This window comes from Agelaius tricolor, unplaced genomic scaffold (genome assembly GCF_023055355.1).
Source record: "Agelaius tricolor isolate 1412-34295 unplaced genomic scaffold, bAgeTri1.0.p SCAF_6, whole genome shotgun sequence".
Taxonomy (NCBI): Eukaryota; Metazoa; Chordata; class Aves; order Passeriformes; family Icteridae; genus Agelaius; species Agelaius tricolor.
The window spans coordinates 54627685-54654353 of record NW_027269266.1 but is presented as its reverse complement, the minus strand read 5'-3'; the positions used below and the strand labels follow the sequence as shown (position 1 = coordinate 54654353).

Genomic DNA, 26669 nt, shown 5'->3' with positions numbered 1-26669 from the left:
AACTCCAAGAGGACCAGCATTTGTAAGGTTTCCATCATCCAAGGAAAGGGTTAAAAATCTCAGGCTCTGCCTGTCCAGAACTCCCATGGCTGCCCTGCTGGGCACCTTCTTGCCGCATCCCCCCCTTCTCCGTCTGGGCCGGCCATGCTATCAAATTTCAAGGTGGCACTAGGGGGCTGGCTGCCCGATGCCTCTCGGTGCTCCTCCACCCTTCCATCCTCAGGGGCCTTCACCTCCCTTCTCTGTCCTGGGCCTGGCCTACCTCACCTAGCCACATGGCTTCCCCTGCCCCGCCCAGCCCGCAGCTGGGCAGGGGAGCTCTGACCTCTTTCACCGCCAGAACACAAGAGAAAGTTTTCTTGGGAGTTCTCTGCTTTTAAGCCCCCATGTCCTCAGTGGCCACACCAGGTGCCAATATTCAAATCTGAGCACCTACTGGTTTGACCATACCATCCCAAAAAGCTCACTTCCTCTCAAAACACGACAATCTATATATACCTATACACTCATAACTCCAATTTAGCATGACATTCTAAATATTATCATATTTATATACGTACAAAATATAAACTATCAGTGCAATAGTCCTTGATTACTTCTACTTACTTTTAATTTCAATTCAACCCAAATTTTCATGCTGCCCTGCCATATTGCCCAATGTTTTACAAATTTGCAAGTGAGCGAGAGATGCTAATGCATTCATATACATCTTAACATGCTTTATTTGGTTTTCTATTTAAGTGCTTAGACAATCCATGCAGCAATAGGAACACATGTAATGTGTTAATGTGAGTGTACATCATGATTCCCTACTCCTGCAAATGATTCTCGCCTTCCTGGAAATATACATGCTATGCTCCTAAATGCAGATGGTATTACTCAGAAAGGATTGAAATTTTTACAACAGGGTTTTACCATTTTTGTCAACATGTTTCTTTGTTTGGTAATAATTAAAAATAGGCAAAATAAGGGCAGTGTGTGCCAAACTAGAAATAGAAGAAATGTAAATCTACAATTTTCTACAATTTTTACACAATTCTGCTTTAAACACTTACTCAAAAATATATCCATTGCCAAGGGATTTATGATGCATCCACCATTAAACAAAGTCCAATTTTTATACAGCAACAATTCACTAATTCTAATGTACCATGACTCTTAAATTCTACCCTTGTTTCTAACATAAAAAACCAGAGGATGTCTAGTCCTCTGTAGCAGGACTAGCTACATTGTAGCATTGCAGAATTGTCTACACTCTATTATCCACTTTGAGGTTGTTGCAATGTAGTGTTGTCCTTCTAAGTCCTAAGAACTTCTGAACTAGAACAGAATACAATTCACAGTGCAAAAACCTAAGCTCACAGAATATTGAAAATTTGAGCTCATTTGGTAGTCCTTGAAGCTGAATCACTACAGGACACAGACAGTATCTAACCCACCACCGACCTCCCATCTCAGGGGCAGTAATGACTGTGGTGAGCAATGTGGCACCATGGGTCTGATCATAGAATCGCAGAATCATGGAATCACAGAATCACAGAATGGCTTGGGTTGGAAGGGATGTTAAACATCTACTCCCAGCCACTGCAGTGGGCAGTGAAGTGGGCAGGGAGACCTTTCACTAGACCAGGTTGCTCAGAACCTCATCAAAACTGGATTTGAACACTTCTGGGAATTGTTCTAGCTTTGTTCAGTACAGGGTTAATTTTTTGCAGTAGCTGGGAGTGGGCCATGGCTGAGGGGGCACGGCCAGGACCCAAATGTTATTTGATACCACCTCCTGTCATTGCCAAGGGCAGGGGAAAGGGACTCTTCGGCTTCAGAGGAGAAACATGGTGGGTGAAAGAGTTCAGTAATGTTTTATTTTGCATTCTTTTGCATTCTATTTTGCATTCTTCTTCTTTGCTACTAATACTGTTGCTGTTCATCTTCTTACCTCATTACTGTTTCCAGTAAGTTGTTCTTAGCTGAACTTGTGATCTTTGTTTTGTGTGCCTCACATTGGAGGGAGGGGGAAGGGGAGCAATTTGTGGTCTTTTTAGTGGAAGTACTAAATTGGAGAGTACCATTCCTAAACCATGACAGGCATCTACTGCTTCTCTAGCAATCTTGTTCCAGTCTTACCACCCTCACAGTAAAGAATTTCTTCCTAACATCTAATCTAAACCAGCCTTTCTTCAGTTTAAAGCCATTGCCCCTTATCCCATCTCTACATGCCCTTGCAAAAAGTTTCTCTCCATCTTTCTTGTAGGCTCTGTTAAGGAACTAGAAGGCTGAAATTAGTTTACCCAGAAGCCTTCTCTTCTCCAATCCCAACTTTCTCAGCCTTTTCATAGGAGACATGCTCTATCCCTCTAATCATCTTGGTGGCCTCCTCTGGACTCCCTCAACGGTCAATATCTTTCCTGTGCTGGGGACTCCAGAGCTGGATGCTGTTCTGTAGGTGAAATTTCACCAGAGCAGAGCAGAGCACCTCCCTTGACATACTGGACACATTGCTTTTGATGCAGATGAGGATAGTCCTGCTCTGCCCTGCTCACCCTGGCACTACCAGAACCAGTGTGGCCAGTCTGCAAGGGGAATGACAGTTCATTTTAGTTACTGAACTGTATGGCCAGCACATACAGTCATGCATACATACACAGCACATGGTCACTTGATGATGATTATGGGCAAGATTATCACCAAACCTGTAATTTCTTGCAATTTAATATGCAGAACCATAACTGCATCTAGTTTTTGCTGCTGTGGTAGATTAAAGTGCAAGATTTGCCACAACCTGACAAAATTCCAAGGACTTGTATGAATTTCATTGACAGATTATCCCACTATGATGTAGAGAGAAGAGGAAAAGAGAAAAAAGGGAGTGGGAAGCAATTTCCAAAACTTGCTACCAGGAGTATGGATATCAGTAAAATATCCAGGAAAAATCTCTATCGAAAACAACACTGAACATTGTGTTTAAAAATATGTGTTTCAAAAAATTGGATGTGGCACTCAGTGCCATGGTTTAGTTAAGGTGTTAGGGCATGGGTTGGACTCGATCTTAAAGTTCTCTTCCAACCTAGTGATTCTTTGATTCTGGGATTCTCTGATTCACCCAATACTAGGCATAGTGAAGCAAGGACAAAATTGTGAGTGGGTAACAGGCCATAAGAGTTTCTTTGATAGTTAAGCATACCATATTCTTGACCATAATCTCCATGATGGCAACTGTGATACGAAACTCTAGATGTCCAAACATATATCCAAAGAATACTGACACACAGAGAAAGTACAGCTTCCTGTTCTCTAAGACAGGAGTAAAGATCTCCCTCAGCTGTTGCATGCAGTTTACATACCTGAGCTGAGGTTCACTTCATTTCAAACAGAAAACCAGCAGAGCACTGCAATCATCCCCTAAATCAGATGGTTTATTGGATGCTTCCCTTACACCACCCAGTTTGAGATCACCCTTCCTTCTTTCTGCTACAATCCTTCTACACTCTATTTGGCCTCACTTTCTGCTGCATAAATATTTTTACTTAGGCAGCTGTAACCATTCCTTGAGCTGCAAAGAGAAGTTCTTTTCCTGGAACAGATCAGTGCCAGAGAGATTACACATGCAGCAAACCCTTCAGCAAAACTATCAGTACTCTGCTGAAGTGCTCACTACCAAAAGCATACCTTCAGAAGAAGGTGAGGGACATGGTGTCATGGTGACTGATAAAAAACTAAAAAATAATTATTTCCAAAAGACACAGGAAGCTTTTAATTAGATGGAACAGTTCCTTCCTTCTGTGAAATCAGTTCCATTCTACATGTACATATATTTACCTTAAGGCATTAATGATACAAATACCATGATAATTTGTTATCATGGTACTTGCCTTATTACAGTTTGCCACCAACCACAAGAATAAGACATTTATCTGTGAGGGGGCAGAGATATCTAGGAAGAGTCAAGGACCATCTTTCTTGTTTTCACCAACACACTGCCCAGTTCAACAAAATTCTGATGCGCATCTTTGCTGGGGAATTTTTAAAATTTCTTTTATTAGTTTTTTGAGAAACAGTGCTGAAGAGGTATCAAAATAAGGAGAGTAGGTTTTTGTGGGGCTTGGTTTTTCTATCTCATTAAGATCTGTCTGATCTTCTCTTCCCTTTTTATTTTCCTCCCTGGCATTTATTTGCATAGGAGTTACTAAATGAGGGGCAGTGCTATATACAGTTGAGTGGGACACAACTGAGGAACAGCCTCTATTTATTTGAAAATAATCTACAGTCTATGATGTCTTTCCTCTATCATAGTTTGAGAAACCTTCTCCTTTCAGGAGCATACAGGTTCTAATGCTGCTTCCAAGTGGAGCCAAATAAAATTTTAGAGTAAATTTTTCTCTTTTTCCAAAGGGAAAACATCTTCATACCAACTTAACTCAGCCAGACCTTCAGTTCCCACCATAGTGTCTGACTTTTTAGCACAAAAACTTAGCATATACTTCTCATATGCTCTGTCTTCTGTCCATTGTTAATGATCTGGAAATCCCTGGCCTTGATGCTGTATTGCTTATGCTCATCAGTATGATTAAGAACAAAAGAATAAGCTGTGCAGTTGCAATCATACGATAGCCCTGTCACAACCCCTCCTGGTAGAAAATATAGTACTTATCTGTGTGATTCTGTTTGATAAAATATTTCTTTCCTCTCTGTATGACGTCAATAGAAAAAAAAAATATATTATTCTTGCTACTTAGCGTATATAAAAAAAAAAGTCTTTAAAAATATTTTCAGTGTACTAATTCAGTGTATTCTGGGGATATTTGATAAATAGTTACAATCAAACATGGAGCTAAAGTCGCTGGAACTATGGGGGTAAGTGTACTCTGGATCAGGGAATAAAGGTAAATGCTTCATTATGCAATGCATAATACCTTTCTCTCCTGTTTCAATAGGGTCTCATAATTAATGAAGCACCTATCACTATGTTTTTACTATCACTGCCTGAGCAAACAGTTGCTCAATTATGCGGGTACCATTTCAGTATACATGTCTGATTGTTTGGTACCAGGGTTCCCTGTCTTGACCTTTGAAACACAACATCTTACTATAGTCTAATAATTAACAAAGGCCAATCACAAACTCAGTAGTTCCACAGTGCACAGCCAGGGCTCATGTTCACATTAAGGGAATCACCAGCCTGTGGTGCTTACAGAGACACCTGTGGGGACTGCAGTGTGGCCCAAATGGCAATGCAACATTTATCCAATTTCAAAAATTGATGCCTAGAGTTAAAGGCTTAATTCTCCGCAGTCATGGGGAGTTGCATGATGAGGTATCTTTTGGATGTTTTGGCCTAATTGAATTCCACAGACAAGCCTTCTTCAGTGTGCAGTCCTAAAAGGTGCTCCTGGCACAGCTGGAGCATTATTGTAATACAGCTTCTGAGGCACAAGTGGTCCATGGGTATCCACCTCAGGTGCAAGTAGGAAGATAAACTTTTTTTTTGTCATGGAACAGGGAGGGTTGGACTTCCTTCTTCAGTGGAAAGGCAATCAAATCCATTTGTCAGAGTTTAACCACCTTTGCTCTGCTGTGCCCATTATATGCCCTCTGTAATGGGACACTGGACCATTTCTATCTTCATCCATTTGTACCTCACAGCTTTTATGTGTCCCTTCTGATGTGGAGTCTGGGAAATAGTAAGTGATTCCTGAGCTGACATTTATCAAATTAATAAAAAAGGGATTTCCTGCCTATTCTTGGCATTTGCTTCCATGTGAACCAGTTTCCATCATTATCCAAGGTTTTCTAATTGTCTGCTAGTAAAGACCTGATTATGGGGAAGTTGTATGAGCCAGCTGAAAGCAGTCAGCCATGTGCTGACTTGGGTGCAAAACTACACATGCCATTGGGTGCCTAATTGTCTCAAGATCATGTAGGGGCCTCAATCTGTGCCTTGCAGTCCAAGTCTCATTGAATGTATGAATAATGCAGTATTCAATATATGATGTAGTCAGTGTCATGTCTTAAATTATTTCTAAAGGGATATTTAGCCTTCAGAAGAGTGAGTAGAGGATACTTTTACAAATTTATGCTTAAATGTTTTTACATTTGCTCACTAGTTTGGAGATAAAACCTGAGCATTGGTCTGCCTCTCTGTGAGAAAAGAACCAAAGAATTTGTTTCAAGACTCAGAAATTAAAATACTTTAATCCATGAAACACTGCAAGCAGTCAGAAGAGCAATTATTGAAATCAGTACTTTACTTTTCCTTAGGCTTTTCTACTCAAAATCCATGACACAGAAAACATTCCTACAAAAGGTCACAAAGTGTAGCCCTGTACAATTTTCTACAGATTTTCCAATGTGCTAGTCTTATGTTAATCACCATCTGAGCAATGTGTATGAACAAAGTGAAATCAACATTTGTACTGAGGGAAGAAAATAAATGAAGACAATAGCTAATGTGTTTTTCTTTCTCCAATCACCATGTGGGGTAGGGGGAGGAGAGGAGATAAATATGGAAAGGGGGAATCAAAGTAGGAAAAAGTGAGGAGGAATAAAGATTAAAAAATGAACAAACAAACAAACAAACAAAAACCTAAAGAAAGCAAGAAATGGATGGATAGACAGATAGAAAATAATGAGAAAACGGTGAAGTCTCCAAACCTCTGTGAACTAACTTCCTTTGAGGCAATTGTCTTAACAAATAAGCTGAAGTTCTCACCTCACTTAATATTAACAAAAAGATTAAGTAACTCTTTAAAATTTACTAGTGAGTATACATAATTAAAACAACCTTCTAATCTAGGTCATTGTTTTGTATAGTACTTGGATATACATGAATGCATTTGATGCAGAAATCAGGAAGAGTTATGCAAATATAGCTGAGGACAAGATCTGCTTCATTTCCCAAAACTACTGTGCCTAAAAGATCTCTTTAATTGCACAAGAAAAATAATATTAAAGTTACCACAGTGTTTACTGCATTCTCTAAATCTTACCAAGACTAATCACACTGCAAGTACTGGAAATACATTACCCAAAGCACAATTAGAAAGTTACTCAAATAGATTATTTTATCTCTCTTTTGGTCTTGACTTTTAATCTATCATATTTTAGTCCATCATTAAAGTCCAGTTGAGTCAATACACCACTCATACGCTACATTGATCACACCATAGAAGAAGGGTAGAATTTATACACTGTCTGTTGGTGCTGTAGCAATAATTAATTAGCCATGCAAAAGCCACGCTTGTAATGCTGTTCTCACATGGAGTAGTATGTCACAAAAAGGCAGAACAACAACAAAGGATTCAGAGCCCAAAGGTTAAAAATGCTGCTGCTTATCACAAACAATTAAATTGTTCAAAGAGGATGTTAGTCAAGCAGTGTATGACTGCACATGGAGATTGTGAAAAAAGGTCATCGACAAAATCACCTCTTTCACACAAAAAGTAGACATGTTGAATTCAGTTACAATGCATACACTTCTTCATAGCCAAAGCCCAAATATATTTGTTAACCAAAGAAATCCCCCTTTCCACAACTGAACGGCAATCAAAAGCTGTTGTGAGATTCAACAGTGATCTCCCAACAGACAGGAGTGGCAAAGCACATTGCACTGAGAAGGAGCTGTGTGTCAGTCCCTGGCTGGGTGATAAAGGAAGGCTACTGCTGCAGCACACAAGGAATTCTGACAGGTTTCTTATATCACACCAGTCATATTTACAGCCCAAACCTCACCTACAAGTGCAGTTGTACCATATATTTCCATGCCTTTCAAATAGTCCAGATCTGAATGAAGATGATAGTGGTATGTTTTCACGGGGGTAATATGATTTTGAAATTAACATGCTGAAGTGTGAAATAATCTTCCAGCAGACAGACAAATGCTTCTGCTTAAGAGAACAGTGTTTATGAAACAGCAGGCCCTTTGGTTGTCCTGGAAACTATATTTGTATAGGGCTGTAACTTATATTGTCCTAGAGGCTTTTAACACTTGCATTAAAGCTTTGGAGGACAAGAACTATCAGAGAATATTTATTCAGAAAAAAAACAAACTTAAAGAATGTTGAGTGATTTATTTTTTTCCCCCGGCAATTGATAAATGATCTTTCAAGAAGCAAACCAAAAAACCTCAAGAAGTTTGATATGTTTGCAGAAAGTCACAAGCAACCAACTTAGGATATTACAGCTGCTAGCCAGGGTTACACAGAGAACTTCAAACCAAATAGAAGGCAAAAAGAATTCATAAAAGGAATAACAAGAATTTAAATATTTTCAGCATTTTATTCTTACTGCTTTTCAGTAATGACCCTCAGGTTGCATCCAGAAACCTCCATCAGATTACGACATACTCTGTAATCATAGATTTAAGAAGATCTCCTTAGAAATAAGATGCAGAAAGCTAAAATTAAATATTGTATTTCAAATACTTTGTGACAAAATGGTCTTTGTTTTAGGCCCAGAAGAGCTTTTTATTTTCCAAGAACTGTGAAAAACGCCAGTCTTTCAGCTATTATCAAAGCTTCACAAACTTACCTTGTACAAAACACCTTGCAGAAAGTGCCAGAACATTTCCTATTGTTTTCTGACCTTAAATACAGTTTGTAAGGCAGTCTTGATGCTTATATTTAAGCAAACCTATCGCTAAAGCTACTGGGTGAAATGCTTATTGCAGAATGAAGCAGATTAGTCAGAGAGATATGATCTGATTTTTCTCATTTCTGCATCAATTTCTCTTCTTGAAAAATTTAAGGAATGGAAGCTGCCCCCTTATGAATCATCTTTTGAGGGTCTTGCATAAGCAGGAGTTGAGGACAACATGCAGAAATTTATATTTATGACTTGCATAAAAACTCTGAAAATATATCAAAAAGAGAGACCTTCCTCTAGTCATAGAGATGCTTAGAGGGAAAATTTTTGAGGGAAAATTTTTATGAAGTCTGTGCAAGAACACTAACAAGGAAAAGAGACAGACAGAATGAGAAATTGAGAGTCCTCTGACTCATTTCCTTTGGGAGAGAAAAACTGAATAAGGAAAGAGAGAAAATAAAAACCAAGCAGGATACTTCTTCCAATAACTTTCAGAATAAATACGCTTTGTCTTTGTGTAGGTGATTGTGCACTACAGACCATTTGCAACATTCAAATGTATTATTCAAATAGCAAAAAGCAAGCACAGTGAAATTTTCACAAATGAAATCAGACAAAGAGAGGAAAATGGTATTTTTTCATAATATTTTATAAAACAAAGTCACTTATATTCCTCACAGCATAAACTTTTAATATATTTTTGATCATTTTGATTTTTGTGCAAAAGTATGTTTCAACCATGTGCTGCCAAGCATATTGACACAGGTAAAGGTCTATAATGTACATGGCCAAGTTCTTCTAACTCACAAGATTTGTGAAGCTGCTCCTGGGAATTATAATCTGTTAGCAATGGGCTACAGAGCAGTCTGCCTCTTCTTTTTTGTTTGACTAACCAGTGACTCCCTCAAGCTTCCTCTCAAATGCACCCATCTTATATCCACTTCTTATATGTTGTGGAACAAAATGAAGCCCAAATCCTCTGTGGACAAAATAGTGCACTGTCTCGAAATGCCTGCTAATAATTATTTAGAAATGGCAAACAGAAAATAAAATAATAAGCATTTAAGGGCCATTTCAATTTTTCAGATTTTCCATTGCTTATTGTACATTTCTTACCATTATTATAATTAAACTGCAATATGCTCTGGCATAATGCCATTCATCTTTATCACTCTATCTTGTACAGAATTATAATAGATAGCCATTAAAATGTACAAATTATGGATATTTTGTTCTAGAACCAAGATAAAAAATTATTCAAAAACATATTTGTAATTTCCAAGGGAGAAAAAAAATTAAATTAAGTAAATTCTATTGTTTTTGGAAAATATATAGATGAATAGCTCTTCTTACTTGTGTACAATCATGTCATTGCTTTGGGTAAACAAATTCAACCTTTCATTTACATGTTATGCAGTTATTAACAAAGTCACTGAAGCAAATACATTGAAAAAAAATTAAGTGGCTCATAAACATGCTCCATTTAACTGTAACATGAAACTCCTCACTCTTTTATGAACATCCTGCCCCGAGTCATGCAGACCAGAGGAAAAGCTTCATGTCAGAGTAATTGAAAAGAAAACATGACAGTATAGCTTAGCCCAGAGGAAATGGAAATATTTTAAACTATTCCTTGAGGCATTATGATGTTTAAGATGATGTCGTTACTTATTAAATTCTTGTCCCAGTCAACTGCAGCTGAAGTCAGGATGCTTCCAATCTAATCTGATTGACCCCTGAATTTTGGAAAATCATCTCACTTCTCTTCCTCTTAGCCTTCTTCCTGTTCTTTGCTATGTCTAGCAGAGCAATAGGAACTGCCTGTTACTTGTGCACTTGGACAGCAAGTAGTGAGTTGAGAAGCTCATCAGAGTTGACACTTGTAGATATTACCATAACATCAATTATTAAATAATAACAAGATATGGTGAATTTCAGCCTAAAATTTGATATATAAGGTTTGTGAGCAATCCCATGTTTGCTTTGTGTTAGTGTTTTCTCAGCCGCAATGAGAAAACAGTCAGTGGGAAAGAAGCACCTTAAGCAAGTAGATCTTTCCTGAAACACAACTGCAAAGTAAGACTAGTTTCAGGATATGGTGCTAGTGTATTTTGTAGCACTGCATCTCTAATTTTCAATGAGCAGTCTTTTGTGCTTTCAATGAATTTGCAGCAAGACATCTTTATTCGAACATATGCAACAATATTACTATGCAAGACTTCTTCCTGAAACACATTGCAAGACAAATTTAAATAGATTGTAAATCTTCAGCTCCTGATGTGACTGGATGCAACAGTGCTGAAAAGCATAGATTATTACAGGGTATCATCTTGCTATCAAAATTAAGGCCTTCTTTGAGGGTCTGCTTTGTAACTCAGGTATTGAGAAAGAAATATAGCCAAAGCAAGAGTATAAGATAGAATCTGCCTATTTTATATGGGGAGAAGATAGTTTCTGCCCATTCTGAAAGACACATTCACATAACATTTCCAAGCTAACATGCAAAGCCTATTGATTTTCCATATAAAAATTCCATATAGTATCTTTGGTACTCGATACCAGGCGCATTACCTGCTCCAGAACTAACTTATTCCATGACTCATTCACTGAGGCCAACATGCTGGTTATAAATGATCCACTTCTTTATGGACACTGATGCAATTTTTGAAGTTTTGAGGCATTTAAAGAATACCTTGTAGGAATCCAAATTTTTTAATCAACTTTATTTGCTTCTAACCATTTTTAAATGTAGCTTCTTTTTTTTCAGTATAATTTATCAAATTGGTTCCTCTATGTCCTGGGGTGACACTGTATATACATGGTTTCAGGGAGGATCCTTGAATTGCTTTTCAAGTGTTTTTGAAACATAAGAAAAAAGGATTTTTGGTTGTTAACAGTAATTTATGTTTTCAAATTGTTTAATAAGGTTTGGAACCTAAGCTTAGAGCTGTTCCAGGATCCATCAAAGAGAGTCATTGTTTTAACACCTATACTAAATCAACCAACATTTAGCTATAACTATTTTAAATATTTTCCAAAATATTTTCCAAAATATTTTCCAAAATATTTTCCAATATTTTCCAAAAATATGTATCTAATTAAGGCACACATGATTAGGAATAAAGTGAAAAGTTAGGATGCATTTACAGAAGATGTAATTCAGGCTAACACTATACTGCTGAAATTCATGCAGCAGTAAATATAATGTAGCTGTTGTTACATGAGGACCTAAACTGACAGAACAGTAAAAAAAAACATTTCTGGACCTTTTTATTTTTCACTGATTCCTCATTCCTATTCCCAGTCTCTTCCCACCAGCACAGAAGTCCATGCAGGTGCGATGCGATGATAACTTTGGAAAGCATCCATCTGAAAGCCCATCCTACTGGCTGGTTGTAATTCACATTAGCAGCTTCCCACTCCACTCAGTGCAGGGATTCAACTGTTATTGCGTGCTAAAAACTGGTGAATAAGGGGGTGTACCTACATGCATGAGACTACTTTTTTTTTTTTGTGGTAATCATGATTTAAATATTGATTCATAGTAAAATTAAGCTGTTAAAAGCTGGTTTCTGGAAACTCATAAAGAAACAGCTGGCCTTTTAACTATTGTTTAACCCAAATCATTCACCTATGAGACTTCCTTCCTACTACACCCTAGATATCTGATATTCCTGGAGTCTGGGCAAAGTCTAGACACTGTCTTTCACTGTTAGAGATTTCTGATTCCTATTCAGAGGACGTTACTCTCCTTTTATCTCATCTGTGTGTTAGCACTTTAATGCCACTTTGTCATCCACACAGATATGAGGTTACAACATAGAAGGCTGTATTCACAAAATACACCTGTCTGTGTTACAGAGTTTCAAAACTCACACGACTAAGCTTGACTGACACATTCCCAAAAGCTGGCCTTAGGTGGGGCAGTACAGAGTGCTACCCACCCTTGGGAAAGGCACAGGCACGATTGACCTAGAACAGGAGTGACTCCCCAGTGCAGAAAGTGAGTGCACCCAGGTCTGTCACCATGTTTCTCCTGAATGTAAAGAATGGTGCTGCAATTTTCTTGAGTCAGAGGAGAAAATGTGTTACCTGGAACTCCTGTTCTGTTTGCATACACTATAAAACTGGCACAGTTGGAGCACCCAACACTGTAACAGTGTGCTTCAGATGCTGAAAGCATCATTAACAGGCTGGTGCAAAATGCAGTTTGTTTCTTGTCTTTAGCATTATGTTTTACCGACACTGACATTTCAATGTGTCTAAGGCCTAAATTAATCCTCAGAATGGATACTGGAAGCAAGACTGCTGTTTATTAATTGTTAAATGGACACCTACTAGCCATTTACATGTCAGTAATTTTGTCTTGATAAGAATTTCCTCCATTCTTTGTGTTACCAGACTAGAAATTCATTCATTTACTGAGGGCAAGAGAAGCATAAGAAATGAAACATCCTGTCTGCTGGACAAAGACTGAGAAAGCTAACTAAATCCTACTTTTCCTATGGTACTCCTTTGTCACATGAAATTCCCCAGAGTTTAACCCAGAAACTGCTCCGACTGATAATACCAATCAGCATCTACAATTCTTAATAATTGCAATAGCTAGGTGATACAGTGATATAGTATTATGTCCAGGCCACCAGTAGACCTCTAACATCTACACCAATCCTAAGAACATTTTCAACTGGAGATGTTTTAACCAACTCTGAAAACAACTGAGGTATTTTCAGATGTTACAGAGAGAAATATTTCTCTTGAGGATTAGTAATCTGACCCCTAATGGCTTTCCCTTCTTCTACTCTCATACAGCCTGCCTCGTGCCAGCTTTTGAACTACTCTACCTTCTTGTTTTCAGATAGCTTAAGCATTCCTTGAAGAAAAAAACTCACACCCTCTAAATACTCTGCATTTATTGCCATGTTACACAGAATTAGCTCTTACTGTACCCAGTGTCTTCTTACATGTTGCACTGCTGACATTTGCTGACAAGCCAAACCCATGGGTTTCCTTGGGACTGATTTAGCATTCAATGTGGCTTTTCTACTATAAGAATAATAATATTTACCCAACATGTTAAGAATCAAATATGGCAGCGGACTCTATAATGCCCTGGAAGTAGATTGCCTCACTTTTTTGTTATGCATGCTAATTTTAGGTGCAGAGGTCCTGTGAACTTCCATTGCAATTCCACATAAGACATACCTATTACCTCATAAGCAATCTTAGCAAAACAACATTTGTGTTTGCCCACAGACCAAGGAAACAACTTTAAGTTTGGCGGACTTGCTGAGTTACCAACCGTGATGGTATATAAATAACTGATATTCTCATATCAGAAACTGGACTAGTGGTATCAGTCTTTCTTACACATTTTGGTACATCATCAAAATATCTTTAGATACTAAAGAAACTTGAACTTTAAAAAACCTAAATCTGAAATATGGCTCTAAAGAAGAGAAGACTTTTCCCTCATACACCTCCACTCTTGAACCCAGGTTGCAATAAGGAAAAAAAAAATCTTTTCCAATGTTTGTACCATTCAATAGAGCCATCTCTTATAGGATTGCTCACAGTAATATCACTGTAACTCATAACTAGCAGTATATCAGCTTTAGAAATGCATTTTTTTTTTAATTGCAACTTCAGAAAAAAGGTTTTCAGCTGTACAAAGTAGCTGTAAATCTTTCATTTTTCAGTTTTTTCTATTTTTATGAGTGGAATGGCAGCAAGTATCACACACAAGTGAAAAGGAGCTGAGATAGCTGATATATCCCCGTGAAGAGAATTTCTTTGAGAATTTTAGGTAACGGTTTATTTATATGTCAAATCCTTACGTTTAAAGAGGACCAGAAAGTCTTAGTAAACTTCAAAGACATCTTCAGGGGCATGTAAGACATTTTGTAGGAAAGACAATTTCTCCCAACTTTAGGTATTGCATCTTCATCCCAAGAGAATGAAGAATCTTTATGATCAGTAGGTAAGCTCAGTTTTTCAGTATATAATTGTGCTGAAGAAATGGAACTTCTGCAAATGATGGCAAAGAGATTTGGAAGAAAGGTGCATGACTGCAGACTCAGTAATAGACAAGAGAGACTAGGTCTTGGGGCTGAATATTGTGTACCTTTAGGGGAATTAGGAAAGATCATTCTCCTTTCTGCAGAAATCTGCCTTCCAGAAGAATGTTCTCTTTTTTGCATCTGGATGATGCTCCTTTTTGGGGGAAATTCAGTAGAGACTACTGCACTAAGAACTACAGTAATCAGCAAAAACCTGACAAGGACAGGTTGCAAAAAAACATCAGCAGAAAAAGAAAAAAAGCAAGCAAGCAAAAAAATATTTAAATTCTCTGATGATACACTAGATCACTTAAGGATAGAGAATAATTCATAGCTTTACAAGTGGATATTGCCCATTTCAGTATTTCTGTTCATCCCAACTGTAAAATACAAACAGGTAATTTTTTCAGAGTATTCTTCTAAGACTCAAGAGTAAGAAAAGTACATTTTTCATTGCCAATAGGCAAGCTAAGAAAATCCAGAAAATTATGCCCACCTTTTCCTCTTAAACATTACTATCCTTTTCACTGATGGATACACCTGAAACTGTTATAAGGAGAATATGCAGTCTCAGGTAGAAAATCACACTGCTCTCCCACCAAAGTATTTCAGCCATTGTGTTAACATCAATCAGTATTGTGAAGGGCAGTTTAGAATAAGAAACCCTCTTCCAGCTGTGGTCTCTTCAAAGGCAAAAATCAGACTAATGTTTTTAATAGTGCAAGCAAGAAGAAATGGACTATTGATAAAGCAGTTTATTTTGACTAACAGATGAAGCAAATTAACTCAGCTGCAATCTCCTCAATCTACTGCTGCCTAAAATAGAGAGAGCTGCATGGAGAAGGCCAAATAAGCTGCTGTAATCTTTCCATCTGGTGGAACTCAAGCATCTATCACTCACCACTGTCATTTACATAATTGGTAAAGAGGAAACTCACATGCTGAACATAGAGATAGTGCTCAGTTTGTTTCTCTGTTTTGAAAAACAACATTATTCCTTATATTTCAAAGCATATAGGAATGACAGAGCATTCATCATAGCTAAGCCAACTATGAGCTTAAAACAGGGTTCAACTCCCAGAGCCCCTGCAGTGACAGCTGATTTACACTAAACCACCATGGATCAGCAGAGAGATCAGCATAACAGCTTGCAGGGTGGAGCACCAGGAATCACACAGGACATTAATGAGGGGTAATCCTCACTTTTCAGAGCTCTGGGATCCATAATACCAGGTGAGAGTAGCACCCAAATCTTTGACAGCCATAACAGCAGTGACCAGGATTCTGCAGAGCAGACTCAAGAGACAACCTGCAACAGCGGAAATTTGATCCTGGTAGAGCTTCTGTCTCTTGCATGCTAGTTTGGTCAGAACTTTACACACCATTACTACTTCTATGTCATTTCACAAACAAGCAGATATTGACTTTTTAATGGTTCCCATTAAATTATGTACCTGTTTAGTTAAAACATCCTGGGAAGAAATTATTACAGGCAAGGAGAATTTTTGACACATCAAGTAATCTCCCTGAAATCCACCAAGATGGTTTTTGGCATTTAAAAGTGAAATGAGGTTCAGTCCAACATCCTCCACCTTTGAATGAACAGTGAAACAGTGATCAATTTACTTCAAAATTAATTTTGCTACATTGTATTTTATACAGATTAAGAGAAAGAGAGAAAGAGAGAAAGAGAGAAAGAAAGAAAGAAAGAAAGAAAGAAAGAAAGAAAGAAAGAAAGAAAGAAAGTCCTTAGAAGGCATAGGCCTCTTTTCAGCTTCTTGTGAACAAATTTCATAAGTCCTGCTCAAGCAAAACATTCTTTTTCTGCCTGATGATACTCAAATTAAGGATATATTTTATGTATATCTATTTTTAAAACTGTGGTTATTAGCGTTATTTCATTTTCTAATTTTGTATGGGTGGATAATTGCTTTCATCTTCTAAGAGGTAATCATAAGCAGATTTATGGCAATTGACAGACATTTGTACACTGTAGTGCTTGAATGAGTAACCTTTGAAAAAAACACACAACAGCCAAGTTAAGCACTCCTTAATTTTATATGCTAACCACTGTAAAAAGTTAATTATGTTGACTTTGAACCCAATATTTAACACCTTGCTCCAGAACAAATATATGAAAGATGATGTTAAAAGTGAAATATTGCTCTATAAAATTTTTCATACTAGCCACACATTTCTTCAACACACATGTCTGGATGAAAAAGGATTTCTGTAGTTCCTGAACCACAGCTAAAGAAGTAACTGTCTTTCTTGAGGGTTTTTTGCACTTTATTGCTCACCTTAGAGCCACACACTAGATCCACATTTCTGGGATTTTTCACTATTTCAAATACTGATGGAGAAAACATCTTTTCTGTATATACAAAGTGCTTGGTGATTTTATTTCATGAATCAACTCGTGGTAAATTTGTGCAGAATATAAACAGCTGGACAAAGCAGTAACTACGTTGTTTCCTCATATACCTGTAGGTATGTATCTTAAAAATTTGAAGCAAAGCAAATTTCTTCCACGAAAATTCCCCCAGAGGAAGAAAGTAAGAAAGAAAATCACATATTTTGGAAATTTTTTAAAAAAGGGGAAAAAAAAATCCATTCTACTCATTAACAGTCTCTCATACCCATCCATCCGTCCACCAAAGACAAAGCTCAGCTCAAAAACTTGAATCAGTCTCTTCTGCTGGCACTCTTTCCTCACCTTCCCAACAGCAAGGGTCTTACAGGAGTTAATACTGCCTGAGTTCTTTCTGTCATAAAACACAAACATTTCAATTCCTAGATTAAATTTTCTTATAACATTATGAATTAATCAGAACATGAAGTCTGTGTGAAGCTATGCCTTTTCCACATTCATATTAGACTTTCTAACAATTATTCCATCTTGACACCACCAAGAGCTTACAAGGAACAAGAAACAATGCTTTTCTGGCTCCTCTCTGGTGTTCCATACATGCCACCTGCATTTAGTTATGTTTGTACCACCTTATCATAACAGAAAAGAGATGTAAAGCCAGGAATATATGGCCTTTTGCATCTGAGAAAGTTAAAGACAATAACTAACCATGATAGACAGAAAATATTATTTTATGTGAGTTAATGTTTTTTGGAATGGCAAGAGAAGAAATGCACTGCATCTAAACTGACAGAATGAGATAGGACGCTAGAAAGAATATTTCTGTCCTAGTTCATAATGCCCATGTACAGACAAGCACACATTCATGGCTGTGCTTAAAGGAGATGAAAAGAAATTGAAATCTGCTCTACCTAGTTGTGATATTACACTGGTTCTGTCTAGAAAAGCATTGCACTATGCTAACAACTGGGGAAAACAAAATGGGGAAAATACTTAGAAGCCTGAATGGCAGAACATATAAAGAGCAAATACTCCCTACAATTAACATTTTCTCATAGAAGTTTAGCTCTGAATATATCCAAAATTACATGTTCAGGAAGAAAGAAATTAAGGACAAAAGGAGTAGAAACCCTTGATAACTTATCCCATAGAACCACCAAAAATCTTTAACCCCAATTTGGCAGCCCCCGAGCTCAGAGCTGCACAAACGCTGAACACTTTGTGAAAACTACTTTTCCACAGAGTAAGCATGTAAATTAAATACAGTTCATAATGACTAACATTACATGCAATGTTTTGCTATAAACTAGGGTCTAGGCAACAACATTTTACCATTTTGAAATGAAAACACCCTTGGGTTCACTTTAATAACAGTAAAATAATAGCAGTAGCAATACATGTGGAGACAGTCTAAACCACACAAAAGGAATGAAACAGTATAGCCCTGTAGTACTGTATTGCCATTGTTCTTACTCTATTGCCAGTGCTATATAAAAAATTATAAGTTATGCACTAACTTTGCAAGGCCTCCAGACTGAGACATGTCAGGCTTTTTCTGGGCTAAAAGTTTAGCCTTCTCAGGCTGAATTTTTTCTTTAACTTCTGCACACATTGTTTACTTGGTTTAGACATTTTTCCCTAGTTGACCAGATCTCTCTACTTCATTTATGTTACTTTTGCTTATCTTTGTATGTTAGCACAACAGTTTTATGACTAAAACATAACAAAACTGTACTATGCAGAAATGTAGGCCATGGAAACACAGTACAAACCTTGAGAAGGGGAGACACAGGAGGTACAAGCATGGTATTACAAAAGGTGCAGCGTAGAAGACAACACCTACAGCTACAAAAAAAGAGTCCCCCATGGTCAGCTAAAGAAATGTGAACATGGAGATAACCAGTTCTGGTATTAGTTGAAACAAAGAGAACAAAGAACAAGTATTTAGCATACATAAAGGAAAACAATTTTAAAATTTTGGATGAAACATGGAGCTGTAGAACAACAAAGGAAGAGAAATGACTTAGCACGAACAACCCCTTCCTTCCTGTGAAAGACTCCAGATGCTGTCAATGTAGGCAACATTTCCAGCAGAATGAAAGACACCATCCCTAGAATTTGGAGAAGCAGAAGGGAGAGCCTAACATCAAAGAAAGTGGGTAGTAACTGAGTATATAACAGTATTAGCTGGTTTTTTAATTATTATTTTTGAATACTTTTTTGAATAGAAGCCCTCTTTTTCTTCAGTAATGATGGGATCTTGCCTACTAATAACAACTAAATTTCTCAGATAAACTGTTATTGACTATGTCTCCAAGTCACATGATTCTCGACAAGGCTTCTTGTTTCTCAAGCATGCAGAACCATCAGCATGCTGTTAATTTTCAGAAACCCACAAAGAGTAGCAGTGTCAGCATCTGCAGACTCAGGAACTCAAGAGCATACTAATCTCTATGTGGAAAAAGATCCTGAACTCTACATTCCATAGAAAATCCTACACTTCAGCCCCTAGATAAAATGACTGTGGTCAAGACCTGGCAAAGACTATGCTACAAATGAAGATACCACTTTGATTAGAAAGGATTAAAAACCCCAACCCCCCTCCCCCCAAACTTTTAACAATTTTTCAATATGGACTAAATATGAAATGAAAATTCGAGTTACACAGAGACCATGAGAAACTCTAAAAACAGTATTCCCTATCTTTGGAAAGGGAGGAAAATAGTGAATTCAAACAGATTATTAGTGGATAGATATGCCTGAATTCTAGAGAATATTATTGCTAATAGAATTCTAGATCTATTCTTGATACTAGTATTTGGAAAGCATCACAAAGACTGAACTAGTAGAGTCCCTCACCAATATTTTATATACATGAAGGAGAAAAACAGAATTTTGCACTGAATAATAATGACAATGGAGCTGAGCTGTCTTTGATTCACAAGTGCTTTTGTTAGGCTACTAAACTCTGCCTTCTATGTGAGAGACAAAGGTGTGGAGATTAACAGTTCTGCCAGTGATGCGTTCATTAATTTTCTTTTAAACATTAGCACAAATAAGATTAACTTTGGCATAATAATTCCTTGTGATATTCTATAGTACTATCACACTAACCTGCAAATAGTTAAGATTATAAAATAAACGTCTAAGTAATAAATTAATTATTTAAAATAAATTATACCAATTTCCTCCCATTATCCTTTACACAGTCTATCTAATCCCAGCTAAGATTTTTGGTACTTGCTGAATCAATAAAAGTGCTATCATGCATGCAAATAAATATATGCATAAAATCAGTTTTAAATGCAGGCCAAAAAAAAAAAAAAACCTAACAAAAAAACCACAAACCCAAACAAACCAACTGAAACCTACATTTGTTTCACCACACTTCTGAAAAAAGTTTTGTGTTAGTTTATGACAGCACTATTCTTTCTTCTGCTCTTTGTTACTCATGCTGTAGTTCTGGGTTTTCTTCTTAAGGATTTGCTCTTTCGCAAAGACTTCTGTGACGTGTTAGGGTACTTTGGTGGTGTATGATTTGGTTTTTAATTTTCTGGAAATAAAAATATATTTTTTTAAAAAGGGACCTAAAATATTTAGAGGGCCAAAAAAAATTATTTAAAGGTAAGACATAAAACAGTCTATATGCCACCACTGAGTAATCTCTATGAACAGCCTTTGCCTTCCTTACCCCATCTGGTCTTCATGTCTCTAACACCCACACACTGCATTACAATAAAAATTATATTAAGATCCTTTGGGCAGAATTCTCTATTTCTGTAAGGGCTCTGTAGCACCTAACATATATCTGGAATCTGTAGAGGGAAACAAAAGAAGAAAGAAAAAAGGAGACAAAAGTCCAAGTTTTTAAAACTTCATTTGTATGTTCAGCCATCTGTGGATACATTGTCACCTTATATGGCAGGAGCATTTTGTTCCATGATTCTGAAGGAAGGGAAAGAGTCCAACTGACATGATCAATATGCTACTGGTTATATACACCGCTTATGTCCTTATCACAATGTCATATAAGACATGCAATATCAGCTGTGAAGTCAGCATGTCTTTGACATGATCCCATATGAGATCAAGGTTGCCCCCGAGTACTTTGCATATTTTTTAGATTGCACTTATGTGTATATATATATATAATCTATTACTATATTTCTATTTAGAAATGAGCAGGACATATTAGTAGATTGGAACTTTTCATTTAATGAACAAAACACTTACTGAGGGAAAGGTTAAGCTCAAGTTCTGCCACATTACTCCCCTGACTCTCATTACCTCCCTGTACTTGCTTTCCTGCTTTCCTCTTGCCTTTATACATACCTATGCCTCACCTCTGCCTTGGCATGGCATGGCATGGCATGGCATGGCATGATCTCCACAGACAATCCTGTGCTGCCAGAAAACTATCACTTGCAAATTAAATGTGCTTTACTCAGTAGAAGTCATGACAACTTCTGCCAAAGTGAGCATTGGTTTTACTATGTAGAGAATTTGTACATTTAAAAGACAGCAAGTCTTAAGAATGCCATGGGGCACACTTAGGGTCTGATCTGTCACTATGAAGTTAGTGAAGCTTTTGGCATTCAGAGATTTGCAAATGGAGATTCCTCAGACTTTGTGAAATAGAAGATGCATATCTAAAAGCTCACTTTGGGAAAAATCCCTTAATTTAACTATGCCTGTTTTTTAATGGGTTGAACTTGGAACAATATGAACTAGTTGGTTGTGCTGACCAATTTCCAGTTTAACGTCAATGGAAGATTACTAGATCTGCAGTCTCCTAAAGCTCAGGCTAAACAAAAATAAAATTTATTCCCAAATTGGTTCCCTGCCCTAATCACAAAAAAAATCAAAGAGGTGTTTAACAGATTTCCAATCTCAGTGATTGGTGCAGGCCTTTCTGCATTTTCAGGTACTTCAGATATCTGTTTAAATTTAAATTCATCAACTTGCTTGGGGCTAGGAAGCAAGGGGTTGGGAGAGAGAGCAGAGCCTTTCATGCTATTGCAGCTCTGCATAGAGCAGTCCTGCTTCCCTGACATATCAACTGCATGCTGTGTCTACAGGCATGGGGACCATCATGATAATATCCAGTGTCTGGGAAGCAGATCCCAGTCATGAGGAGAAGTCCACTCTAGCCCTTACAAAAAAAGGCTCAGCTACTCTCAGGCCAAGCAAATAAAATTCAGATGATGCAGCCTTTACATATCTTTAAACTTCCAACCATTGCAAAGCTGTTCTTTGGAAAAGCAAAAAACTTCTTTGTAAGGGAAAAGTCCCTTCCATACATGGAGATGGCCTTCAAGTCAAAAGACTCATTCCTTGCCAATATGCCACAAATCAGTGTGCATTTTTGTGTGTCACAAATTCACAGACCAGTTCTATTGCTTGACTCTGAGCTGGTTTCTGCCTCCTGTAATCAGTAAAGCATACTGCTTTGGGGACTGCATACAAACCACTGAAATTACTCTGGCTGGGGGAAATGGTGATGAAGAAGAAACATAGATATGTTACATCAGATCTTAGTCAACTATTTCTATGCATTTTCAAGACAGTCTCTTGTCTGATGAATAACTGAGTTAAACTAGTGTGAAAGGATAGAACCAGAAGATTTTTTTCTTTTCAAAATGTTTTACATACATGACCTTGGTTAGGTAATTTAGTGAGCAGACGTTATTGTCATCTTCTTTATGTTACTCATCTAGAAGAGCAGATGCCACACTGAGCTGCAGTTTGGCATCAAGGAAAGTCTGTCTGTGTGTCAGGGTAGCCAGGATAGCCTGGACTCCCATAAGGACTAATTGGTGCTCCAGTAAAAAGAGCTATCTTCAGCCCTATTCAAAAAGAATATTCTAGTATTTTTAACATCCTTCCAAATGCTTTTTAGGAATACTCCTCTCAGTACTCCTGCATTTTATCAGCTCTCCCTCTCATGGAAACTCTAAATCGCATATTTAAAAATAGACCATCAGATTATCTGGGTAAATCATAAAGCTCAGCTTATCTCTCTCTTCCCCTTCAAAATATACAATTTATTTTGTTCACCAGCTCAGCAGCGTGAAGCCATCAATAATCCTGTTTGTCTCAGTAACCCCACTCAGTGATTGTCCCTGTGTATCTCTGTGTGAGCATGTCACGCTGGGGTGTATGTGTGCTGTGTGAGCACTGAAGAAGGATCCAGGAATTTACAGTTCTGGGCACAAAGGTGTACAATCCTGCGGTATTTATGCCCATGTCAACTGTGTATGTCCTAGCATCACAACACTTATGGAGAATAATACCAGCATTTTGCCGAAGTAATGTACTAAGTACTTCAATTATGCATTAAATTGTTGTTTAACACCAATCTGGACGACAGAAGCTGTGTGCTTCTCCTGAGGACAGGCATAATCAATTAATGCAAGGAAGGACACAAAAATTTTCCAATTCCTCTCTCCCAGTGGTTCACACGCACCAGATAACAGAGCCTTCAGTGGCAAACCCCGACTGCCAGCCCCCACGTTTCCTATACGCGCATCTCCTCATCCTCCTCCCCCTGCCAGTGCGGCCCATCAGGCCACGAGAGCCGGAAAAAGCCCTGCAGGGATATAAATAGTTCCTCGGGGGAGGAGGGGAGAGTGCAGCAGCACGTTTCTAAAGATGCTTGCTGCAGAGGGAGGTTTTGCTGGATTAATTCAGAGGGGAAGGGGAATCGCTAGGAAGTTCACTGCCACAGCAGGTAATGTCTGTGGAAAGAGGGCAGCAGCTGCCCTGGGGAAGCTGAAGGGGGAATGCCCCGCTTTCTGGGACAGCAGCGAGGCGGGGTTCCCATTCTGAGTGTCCCATCTATTTCAAATCGTTTTCTCAGAGCCCTCCCCGCCCCCGCAGATGGGCTGTGTATAGGCTGTGTATAAGCTGTGAACGGCCCACGGCTGAGACAGACAGCGAGGATACGAACCAGATCGGTGGAGGTGTTATTACCACAAGCAGCTTATTGTCTGTGCCAAGTTTGTACGGAGCCAGGTGATGTGATGTTGCTGGTGCGCGCTGTATTACACTGACTGTGCATGCGATGCTCTGAACTTGCCCCATGAGCGGGCACACGGTAGCGCTGCCTTCCCTGCCCTGCCCCCGGTTTTCCTTGGAGAGACAAAGCCGAGAGGTTCCGTCTCCCCAGAGCCGCCCTATCCCCCCCTGCTTCCCGGAAACTTTCGGGAACTACAGACACAAACGCCTGAGGCACAGGTGCGCGCTCGCCCCTTCCCGGCCGGAGACAGCCGGGGCACTCCTCAGCCGCCGCCTGCGCGGGATGCGCCGGTGGCCCGGGGCCGCTTCGCGGCTCTCCGCTCTCCCTCCCCCCGGCGGGCCGGCACCGCGCGGCTCTGCGGTGCTGCAGCGCCCGACCCGGCCCGGCCCAGCCTCTCTCACCGTCCTCCAGAGCCTCTGCCGCTTGGCACTGACGGAGGTGGCGGTGACGATGAGGTGGGAGACAGACACCACCAGACCGAAGACGATGGCCAGCAGCGTCCGGACGGGAAGCAGTGAGTAGGAGACGAAGGTTACCAGCATGAGCTGCCACATGCCCTGCTCGGGGGCGCTGGGCGGCTCCATGCCGTAGGCGCCGAGAGAGAAGGGGCAGCAGAGGAAGGAGAAGGTGAAGCTGAAGAGCAAGGTGAGCTTGACGATCTGCTGCAGCTGGGTGACCTGCAGGTACTTGACATTAGTGACGATGAAAAGGGAGAGGAAGATGATGCAGTGCACCGGGTGCGAACCTTTGGAGATGGTCAGGCTGGGGCCGGAGAGCAGCTCCACCAGGGCTAGGCTGGCGGTGAGCACGATGAGGACGGCCAGCGCCTTGAGGGTGGACGTCTGCTCCAGCTTCAGGTTGTAGCTCTGAAAGAGAGCCTCCAGCTCCTTGCAGTCAAACTCGTCCTCGCAGGCGATGGCATCCAGCAGCAGCAAGGGAGGGGGGTCCCCTAACCCGGCTCCCGCTCCCGACGCCGCGGCAGCCGGCGGGGAGCAGCAGCAGTGGCAGCACTTCTTCCTCTTGGTCTTGACTTTCTGAAACGGTATTTCCTCCATGTCAGTGCCATTCATAAACCCGGGCAAGAAATGCTCCTCCAGGTGTCCCCCGCTGCCGCTTTGCCACCTCGCTGTTCATAAAAGAGAGGGGGGCTGCGCGCAGGAGCCGCGGCCGCTCGCCCTCCGGCAGCCCCCGCCGCTCCGCGGGCGCGGGTCCCGGGCGCTCCCGCCAGCCGCCGTCCGCAACCCGCGCCGGCAGCCGCCCCCTCCGCTGCCACCCAGGAGCCGGGGGTGGCTGGGACGGCGGGAGGAGAGTCTCACTCGCGTTAATGTGCCAACCTTCCTGCCTGCAGTCTTGCTTTCCCCTCCACCCTCCTCCTCCTCCTACTCCTCCTCCTCCTCCCTGGTGCTCCAGGGATGCTAATCTCCTAATGACACCAAAACACCATCCAAAGGTTTGGAATCAAACAGAGGGAGGGGTGGGGGCAAAGGGTGGATGGAAGCTCAGAAAAGGGGAGACGGAGATAATCAACAGGCGGCTTTCCCTTCAGATAACGCTATTTTGGGAAGCAGGAGCTACAGAGGAAAGCAAACGGGCTCCCGTGTGGTGGGCAATATTAAAAAATAAAATAGCTAGTAGGAGGAAAAAAAAATTAATCCGAGCCAGGGTTGTGGAGGAAAAGTGCTGCAGAGGGGCCGGAAAGAAAGCAGCAGGCAGGGAATGGGAAGGCTATCCCCCTCCCAGGTCCGAGAGCATCTCACCGTAGCTGGGGATTGAGAGGCGCCTGCGCGCCGATCGCTTGGGAAGCCGGACACGTCCCCACCGGGGCTCCGCGACTCGGGAGCGGCCGAGGGGGCCGCCGCCCCTACAAAGCGCCCGGCGTTCCCCCTGCCGGGCGCCCGGGGCTCGCCCGGCCCTGCGGGTCCGTCCGGCATCGGCTGATGGCTGGCAGCCCCGTGCTGCCCGCCGGCCCTGGCAGCTATTCATATATGTATAGATACATAGGTACATACATATAGAGAGATATACACACAGACATACATACATACATACATACATACATATATGTGTGTGTGTGTGTCTGTATGAAAATATACAAAATCTACATATAAAGACGTAGAAGTACATGTAAATATAATTACATTTGAAAAATATGTAAATATATAAATATACATGTTTATATAGATGCTTCCTTTCAGAAATAAAGTCATATCTGACTGAATAAATATTCTGATGTTTCTTGTTTTTGCCTAGCTCTGGAGCAGCGGGAGAAAGTGGTGTAGTGAATCAGAAAATTTTCAAGATAACACACTTCTATGAGCACTTCTGCCTGTCTGGTAGTACAAATCAATCAGTGGCTGTGGAGGATTACTCTTATGACAGTTGAATATCAACCCACTCAAAATTGTACTTCGTACCTCATCAGGAATTTGAATCTGTTGTTTTGAAAAAAAAGCCTCTATTTCTGCCTATAATGCTGCTATCAGATACTATTACCAAGTTGTCACAAAAGAATACACTGAAATATGCTTTTTTGTAATCATTGCATCTAATTTTGGGATTATGAGACTGATTTCAAACTCACCAAAGAATAGGGAAAGGACACCAGTTTTCTTTTGGTTTGAGTCAAGCATTTGTAAGATTCAAG

At 39.8% G+C, this 26669-nt stretch overlaps 1 protein-coding gene across 2 annotated transcripts in view; it reads right to left on the bottom strand.

Moving 5' to 3' along the window:
* ADCY1 (adenylate cyclase 1) overlaps positions 1–25778 on the bottom strand; it is a 161640-nt gene extending 135862 nt beyond the window's left edge. For both annotated transcript variants that reach the window (XM_071429866.1, XM_071429867.1), the window contains exon 1: positions 24427–25778. In XM_071429866.1, coding sequence (XP_071285967.1) covers positions 24427–25095 — 669 coding nt within the window. In that variant the 5' untranslated portion in view covers positions 25096–25778. The remainder of the gene's footprint in view (positions 1–24426) is intronic.
* Positions 25779–26669: the final 891 nt, after the last annotated feature.